This window comes from Salpingoeca rosetta (assembly GCF_000188695.1).
Source record: "Salpingoeca rosetta unplaced genomic scaffold supercont1.13, whole genome shotgun sequence".
In the NCBI taxonomy this organism is placed as follows: domain Eukaryota; class Choanoflagellata; order Craspedida; family Salpingoecidae; genus Salpingoeca; species Salpingoeca rosetta.
Window position 1 is genome coordinate 1,093,826 of NW_004754921.1, and position 7,973 is coordinate 1,101,798.

The 7,973-nt window shown below is 54.7% G+C and overlaps 3 protein-coding genes across 3 annotated transcripts in view; 1 reads left to right on the forward strand and 2 right to left on the reverse strand.

Moving 5' to 3' along the window:
- Positions 1–4,579, reverse strand: part of PTSG_05667 (uncharacterized protein) — a 13,348-nt gene extending 8,769 nt beyond the window's left edge. The window contains exons 1-11 of the mRNA XM_004993479.1: positions 4,365–4,579; positions 3,961–4,103; positions 3,590–3,846; positions 2,980–3,348; positions 2,469–2,775; positions 2,034–2,216; positions 1,470–1,575; positions 1,258–1,315; positions 895–991; positions 672–744; positions 82–438 (exon numbers count right to left, since the gene is read on the reverse strand). Of these exons, the coding sequence (XP_004993536.1) occupies positions 82–438; positions 672–744; positions 895–991; positions 1,258–1,315; positions 1,470–1,575; positions 2,034–2,216; positions 2,469–2,775; positions 2,980–3,348; positions 3,590–3,846; positions 3,961–4,103; positions 4,365–4,556 (2,142 nt within the window). The 5' untranslated portion in view covers positions 4,557–4,579. The remainder of the gene's footprint in view (positions 1–81; positions 439–671; positions 745–894; positions 992–1,257; positions 1,316–1,469; positions 1,576–2,033; positions 2,217–2,468; positions 2,776–2,979; positions 3,349–3,589; positions 3,847–3,960; positions 4,104–4,364) is intronic.
- Positions 4,580–4,630: 51 nt separating this feature from the next.
- Positions 4,631–7,553, forward strand: PTSG_05668 (uncharacterized protein). The gene is made up of 7 exons (XM_004993480.1): positions 4,631–5,049; positions 5,294–5,435; positions 5,607–5,756; positions 5,944–6,000; positions 6,274–6,378; positions 6,611–6,685; positions 6,940–7,553. Exons 1-7 carry the CDS (start codon positions 4,667–4,669, stop codon positions 6,967–6,969), a joined length of 942 nt encoding a protein of 313 aa, XP_004993537.1. The 5' UTR covers positions 4,631–4,666; the 3' UTR covers positions 6,970–7,553.
- Positions 7,554–7,610: 57 nt separating this feature from the next.
- The window catches only part of PTSG_05669 (uncharacterized protein), a gene marked incomplete at its 3' end in the record, with an annotated part of 2,469 nt that continues 2,106 nt past the window's right edge, over positions 7,611–7,973 (reverse strand). Inside the window, exon 3 of the mRNA XM_004993481.1 lies at positions 7,611–7,858. Within this exon, the coding sequence (XP_004993538.1) occupies positions 7,611–7,858 (248 nt within the window). The remainder of the gene's footprint in view (positions 7,859–7,973) is intronic.

The following is a 7,973-nucleotide window of genomic DNA, read 5'->3' on the forward strand; positions in this document are numbered from 1 at the left end:
CACACACACACACACACACACACACACACACACACACACACACACAACGATGCTTATGCGGGCGTGCAGAGGAGGACTGACGTGATGTGCTGGGGAGCGGAGGGTGCGGATGGCAAACAGAACGCATTGGCGGTCAACAGCAAAGAGTTTTGGAATCGTCAGCTCAAGCAGCGTTTTGCGCAGGAAATCGCTTCCAGTGGTCAGCGCGTGCACGGCTGGACGCAGCCATCGGTTCGCCCACACCTCAAACGGGGTGGCGGTTTTGTCCGCTGCAGTGGTGGATGTGGATGGTGCTGGTGAAGGCGCTGTATCTTTTGCTGCAGCTGTCGTCGTCTTGGTGTTGGCTTTTGCGCGCGTGTTGATTGCACGCACAGAGCACTCGTCACGGTGACGCACAGCGAGGTCAACAAACAGCGTGTGGGCTGGCTTCGCCGTGGCCTGCGGGAGGAAGGCAAGCGGGTTGGTGCACGTGTGTGTGTGTGTGCGTGTGTGTGTGTGTGTGTGTGTGTGTGTGCGTACGTGCGTGCGAGCGTCATTCAGATATGGACAGTGTGGAATCACAACCAAACTCCGGCCACACCATCCCAGCACGCCACACGCCACACGCCACATGCCACACGCCACACGCTACACGCCACATGATATGCGTCATTCATCCCCCATCCACACACCTCGAGTGCCATTGCTGCGAGGAGGCGCGGGGCGAGATCTGGCCAGGCGTCCAGCACCGCACCGACGCCGATGCTGACAGACAGTTGGACAGGAAGGTGGGGAGCGGCACGCGTATGGCATGTTGACGTGAGTTGAGCGCAGGTACAATCATGCACGACACCACACCACATGACATCGTGCAAAAGGAACTTAACCAAACACAACACACACACACACACACACCTTCGGGAGAGTTGCTGCAGGCACGGGTATTTGCCCCTCGCTGTCCACGGCAGCCGCTTCAGTCGCTGTAGGACCATGCGGTGCACCGCACTGCGCTCTGTAAAGAATGGGGAGACAGGCGGTGATTGAGTGTGTGTGAGTGTGTGAGTGAGAGACAGTGAGAGAGAGAGAGAGTGTGTGTGTGTGTGTGTGAGACAGTGAGTGAGGGAGTGTGTGAGAGAGACACAGTGAGAGCGAGAGAGTGAGTGAGTGACTGTGTCTGTGAGTGACTGTGTGTGTGTGTGTCTTGTGAGAGTGGTGCGACAAGTGATGCTGTCCAAGCTCCAACGTGAAGGGCATGAATACAACGTCAATTCAAAATACCTTCAGGCGTCTGCGTTGCATTTGAGAATGCGATGATGCTCTCAAACAGATCGCGAACCTGCAGCGCAGCAAAGCGCACCAAAGACAACACACATGATGCACACTGTGACGGGTGTGTTCGAAATCTGTGCAACCACGACAGTCACGACAGTGCAACAGTGCACACCCCCTTGACGACCATCACAGCCATCACAGCGAGGACGTGTATGTACCTGGTGTCGCGTCTTGTCGAGCGGGTCATCCACGTGATGCAAGACGACGTCCGCGCACGTGCGCACAATCGAGTCCGCAGGCAGCGACGGAAGCAGCGGCGAAGCTCTGACATGTGTGTTTGCATGGGAGTGCTTGTGAGTACACATGCGCGCGTGCGCGTGCGTGTATCGTAGGTCGTTCGTTCGGTGAATATAAACGAAATAGGCGCGGGCAAACAACAACAACAACAACAACAACAACAACAACAACAACAACAACAACAACAACAACAACAATAACAGCAACGACAACAACAACAACAACAATAACAACAACAACAACAACAACAACAACAACAACGACAACAACAACAACAACAACAACAACAACAACAACAACAACGACAACAACAACAACAACAACAACAACGACAACAACAACAACAACAACAACAACAACAACAACAACAACGACAACAACAACAACAACAACAACAACAACAACAACAACAACAACAACAACAACAACAACAACAACAACAACAACAACAACAACAACAACAACAAGCAGCCCCAATCACGCACGATGTGACAAGCTTGGCTGCTGTCTTGAGCCAGGTGTCGAGGCATTCCATGGCGAAGCGGGGCGTGTGCAGGTCGTCAGCAGCGGTGCACACATGTGCAGCAAATGAGAGGCCGGTGGGGAAGAACACGCGCGGAAAATGCACGAGGAGAAGGCGCACACATGCATCCGTCTGCAGCATGGCACTGGAAAGCGATGAGACGGGGGAGAGGGGAAAGACGGGGATTTGCGGTGTTAAACGAAACAGGAAGACGTAGGAGGACGCAGGAGGAGGTGATGATGAAACTCGGCGGCACCAGCAATGCAATCTGTGCGGTGTTGACTCGTGACAGAACAGCACGACCCACGACATAAGCCAAACATGACACGCCATCCACGCTCAGCACTCGACACAAACCACACAGCACCGCGTGCAAGCATCCCGCCTGTGCACTCACCGCCAGAGCGCAAGCATTGTCGCTGGTGTCACGGGCTGCATGACATTGCGACAGTCGCCGTCAGCACGGGTCTCATTGCCATTGCGCGCACCAATGTGCTGCTCGCCGAGCGGCAACGCGTGCGCGTGCGTGCGTGCCCACTCCTCCAGCCACACCTCTGCACCGCACAGGGCAACGTCGCCGCACTCGCTGCCCTGCTGCTGATCATATGCGCGAACACCACCGCTGCTGTGGAGATGGCACGTGATAACGATCGTTTGGACGAGGGCAAGGGCAGCGCTCTGCAGCGCTTTCATGTCCGTGATGGCTGTGTTGGCGCACAAGGCACGCAGAACATGTTGAAAGGTGCACGTGGTGTGTGTGTGTGTGTGAATGTTTGTGAATGGGAGAGGTGCAGAGGACAACACACATGCACACGCTGAAGCAGACGCAGAAGCACACACACACACACACACACACACACACACACACACACACACACACACACACATACACACACACAAGAACTGACATTGTGTTTCCGTGGCGAGGAGCAGCTGTGAGAGGCGATGCTTCAACAGCGATGCGGCCGCAACAGTTGATGGTTGTGACATGTCGTCACTATCTTGACCCTCAACCGCATCCGCCGCACGGTCATCACCGCCAGCACCACTCGAAGTGTTGTCTACAGGTGCCGAGCGAAGGATGGAGGGCTGTAGGCGTGACAGCGTCTTGGCAAGCCCTTCCATCATGCAGACCATCATGCTGTGGTGGTCGGGGACGGGCTGGGGTGATGAGAGCGCTGATGGCGCTGATGCGTTGTCCAGTAGTGCAAACTGCTGCAAGAGGTTATGGCTATGCAGCATCACGGCAGCGCTTACACCCTCCACACACGCTTGACCTGCGTGCGTTCGTTGTATGTGTTGTGTGTGTGTGTGTGTTGAGTGTAGTTTGAGCGAGAGAGGGAAAGCAAGGAAGGAGTGCGTGTGTGAGTGTGTGAGTGTGTGAGTGTGTGAGTGTGTGAGTGAGTGCAATTTGAGAGAGAAAGAAAAGAGGCAGACAATCAAGTCAGCACATGTACGGAGGTCACATTGTGCGAGAAGACATCAAGATAGAGGTGTAGATGGCTGTTGCAAACGCACCCAAGGGCCAGTTCTGGAAGAGGGTGCTGAATGCTTGGAAATGGTACTTGAGCCAAGTTGTGGTCTGCTGGGAAGAAGGGATCTGGGCCACAGAGAGCTGCACCATACCGCGCACCCCATACCACCACCTCCAGTCTTCAGACGTGCTCGATGCATGTGTGGGCTCAGCGCCACTGGCGTCCAGCAAGGCACGGATGTGTGTCATCAGAACTTCTTCGACGGTCGACGGCGCTTTCTCGCTCAGCGTTCGCAAGGCACTGCAAACCAGGCCATTAGGGATGCAAAGAGTTAGGTTTGAGGAGGATCAGTGACTGAGGACCGCTGCAGGTGTATGTGAAAGTACACTGCACGTGCACATGTCCAAGGTGTACCTGACGGCAGCATTTTGGAGATCGGAGCTGCTGTGCGGCAACAGCGCCATGGACACCAGGATGTCGCACACCTTGCGCAGATCCAGGCTATCGCTGGCGTTCTCACACGGCCACGTCTTCCGGCGCTTCAAATGGGCCGCCAACTGTGTGCATGATTGATTGAGTGAGTGTGTGTGTGAGAGAGAGAGAGTGTGTGTGTGAGTGAGTTTGTGTGTGATTGTGTGTGTGCGAGTGAGTTTGTGTGAGTTTGTATGTGATTGTGTGCGTGTGTGTGATTGTGTGTGAGTGTGTGCCGGTGTTGTTGGGGATATTTTGTTGTGTGCGTGCGAGTCATGGCGAGCATGTGAGAAGTGATTGGATTGTGATGACCAAAATCAGTGCATAAGCGTCGACCACGTCCGAACCTTGCGAATGGCGCCAAGCTGCACCTTCCACTTCTCCTGGGGTGCGTCCACAGCTTGCTGGCACTGTCTCAGCTCAGCCGCGTAGGCCGACGTGCCCTGTGACGGCTCACCGCGCACTCCATCTCCATCCCCTTCTGCGCCACTCAAGATCGCCTGCCAGCGCTCACACCGCACGCACCACCTGCTTCCCATCTTCCTTCGTGCACTGTTACCGCAAAGGGCAAAATTGCTTTTGATTGAGAATCGAGAAAGGCAGTTTTGCCTTTGAGGTTTTTGTTTTTGTTTGTCAAAGTCAGTGGACGATGGTGATGGTTGGTGGCTGTGCCAGCGTGCTGGCTGGAGCACGAGCACGGCTGTCGCTGTTGCGCCGAGGAGTGCTGCCGTCATCAGCAGCAGCGAGGGTGCGTGTATTGGGACGCACGCAGCCTCGATTCTTGGCGACGACGCAAGAACGTGGTGGTGACCGGGTGGCGCTGGTGACCGGCGGTAGCCAAGGCATTGGCAGGGCAACGGTGGACAAGTTCCTTGAAGAAGGCTGGCACGTCGTGAACGTGGACACGGACAACACAGTGTTTTCGGAGCTGAAGGACAAAGCAAGCCGCAACAACCGTCGCATTGTCAACATCCACGCAGACGTTGCTGATGATGGCGTGGCCAGCGATGCCGTCTCCAGGACCGTCAACGAGTGAGTCTGTGTATGGAGTGAGTGAGTGTAAGAGAGAGAGAGAGAGAGAGAGAGAGAGAGAGAGAGAGAGAGAGAGAGAGAGAGTGTGTGTGTGTGTGTGTGTGTGTCGGGACGCGACTTGTGGTGATTGGTCTGTCGTTGTTGTTTAGCTCTGGTTGTCTGTCTTCGACTGGTTAACACGACATGGTGCAACACACACGCGCATCCGTGTGCACTCGTGCGCTCGTGCGCTCGCTGTTGGCAGGTTTGGTCAGCTGGACTGCCTCGTGAACAACGCGGGAATCTTGCCTGTGGATACTGTCCGCCCTGCGCACGAGTATTCCTTGGAGAACTGGCATCGCATTCTTCACGTCAACCTTCACTCTGCGTTCTACTTTTCCCGCGCCGTGAGTGAATGTTGCTCAGGACTTCAGCAAGCGGGAAACAGCAGGATATGCTTCTTGTTGTTGCTATTGATGCTGTTGGTGTAGGCCAACACAGGCCGTATCTCAACCGCTGTGTTCACATGACCACGGCTCAATCTTGTTCTGTTCCTCTGCTGCATGCACACAACCAAGGCACTTCGGGTGATGGTGGACCAGCATGAGAAGACAGGCAACCCTGGCGGCGTGATTGTCAACATTGGCAGTGTGCACGGGCTGCAAACTGCCCACGGCGTCTCTGCCTATGCAGCTTCAAAGGGGGCCATCCTTTCGCTCACACGGCAGGTGTGCTTTTTTTTGGGGGGGGTGGGGGCTTGCTTCAGGGTCGTCGCCGTTGACTGCTTGTTCGGTGGCGACTGTGTTGCTGTTGGTGATTGCGTGTCAGAATGTCACACACACACACACACACACACACACACACACACACACACACACACACACACACACACACACACACACATTGATAACCCAGCTTGCACTGGACTATGGCAAATATGGCATTCGCGTGCTCGCTGTCAACCCTGGAACGGTAAGTCTGCGGCGTGTTTGTCCTCCTCGTCACAACTATCTATGTGAAGCGTGTCGCACGATCATCTGTATATGAATACTGTGCTCTACACGGCACTTGCGTGCGTCTTCCCTGCTGAGCTGCTTGTCAGCCGCACCCACTCCACACACACACACACACGCACACACACACACACGCGTACACACACACACTCTCTCTCGCTGACACCCTCGCACTCGCACACACACACACACTCACTCACTCACTCTGATCTCCCTTGCTCTGCCAATGCAGATTCTCACACCGAGCGTGCGTCGCATCCTGGCTGCGTATGACGAAACGGAAGAGGACGCCGGCGCCAACTATCCGCTGCAGCAGCGCGCGGGGAAGCCATCAGAGGTGAGACATATGCAGATGCTGGGAGTAAGGAGCTCGTGTGTATGTGTTTGAGGAAGGTGAGCTGTCGGAGGGTGTGCAAAAATGTGTGTGTGTGTATGTGTGTGTATGTGTGTGTGTGTGGGGAGGGGGTGGGTGGGTGTCAAGCGTGAAATACTGGACACGCCAATGCAACCGTTCTTACAGCTTGCTTCCACTTTTGCACCCCCCCCCACCACTCTGCACACGTGCACAGGTTGCGAGCGTCGTTCACTTTTTGGCCACGGATGGTGCATCATTCATGACGGGATCGCACGTGGAAGTTGATGGGGTGAGTCAATGATGCATTGTGCCAGGAGGTGTAAGGGGCGACAGATGCCCTTGCCCTTATGCCGGCAGTGATGTCGCGTTTGCTGCTTTGCGAGCTGTGCCCCCTCGCATTCAACACGTTAACACTTCTTTTCCCGTCACTCGGACAATGCCTCGTTTCTCCGTTCACACACACACACACACACACACACACACACACACACACACACACACACACACACACACACACACACACACACACACACACACAACTAGGGTATCACGATTGTGGGATCATGGGAATGACTTGAAAGCGGTTCTTGGTCTGCGCTTGGCCGCACCTGTTCGGTTGAAATGGAAGTGGGTGAACGCACCTAAGGATGCAGTCCCGAATGCGCCCGTGTACTTGGTTCCAAACTTCTAGCCCTCGCCTCGTGGTCACGCCTCCTCACACCCTCAACCTGAACAAGGTACAAACGTCGTCACAATAAACAAGCTCTTAAGAACGCTTGCTTGCAGGCACGGCCTTTCGTTTGGGACCCAAGGGTCCGTGCATCACCGGTGCTTGAGCTCCAACCCAACCCCCCCCCCCCAACCCCAATCTCCTGCTCCTGTTTTGTTGCCTGTGGTGTGACAACAACACACTTGTCACTTTGCTTAACGCATGAGCGTGTATCGTGGAATCTTTCCTTCACGTGCTCCCCTGTTCTCTGAATCATCTCTTCTTCTTACCCAAGCAATCACGTATCTCATGTCATGCGCAGTCTTCTTTATACGTACACAAGCGTTCATTGATTGGTTAGTCTCAACACTACCAGAACACACCTTCCTCACACCTTCACACCCATTGCCTGCAAGCACACGAAACCACTGAACGTACATAACGCGGGCATGCCAACAGCTCAACAGACACACACACACACACACACACACACACATCAAGATGGTCAATGTGGTGTGCTGCCTCCTTCCAAGGGCGGGTTGTTCTGGGTCATTGCGCGATAGAACCCTGTGCCTGCGGACATGACGGCGGTGATGGTCGTGTTGGAGTTGAGGTTTGGGAACATGTTCATGACGCTCCACATGACTTCTGGGGTGATGGTGGAGGAGTTTGTTGCGTGCATGAGTTTGTTGGCGGGATCGCGGCGGTCATCGCTCGCAGGAACGGGCTTCCAGTGGTCGTAGTTGGTCTCCACTACACAAAGTGTGTGTGGTGTGTGTGTGTGTGTGTGTGTGTGTGTGTGTGTGTGTGTGTGTGTGTGTGTGTGTGTGTGTGTGTGTGTGTGTGTGTGTGTGTGTGTGTGTGTGTG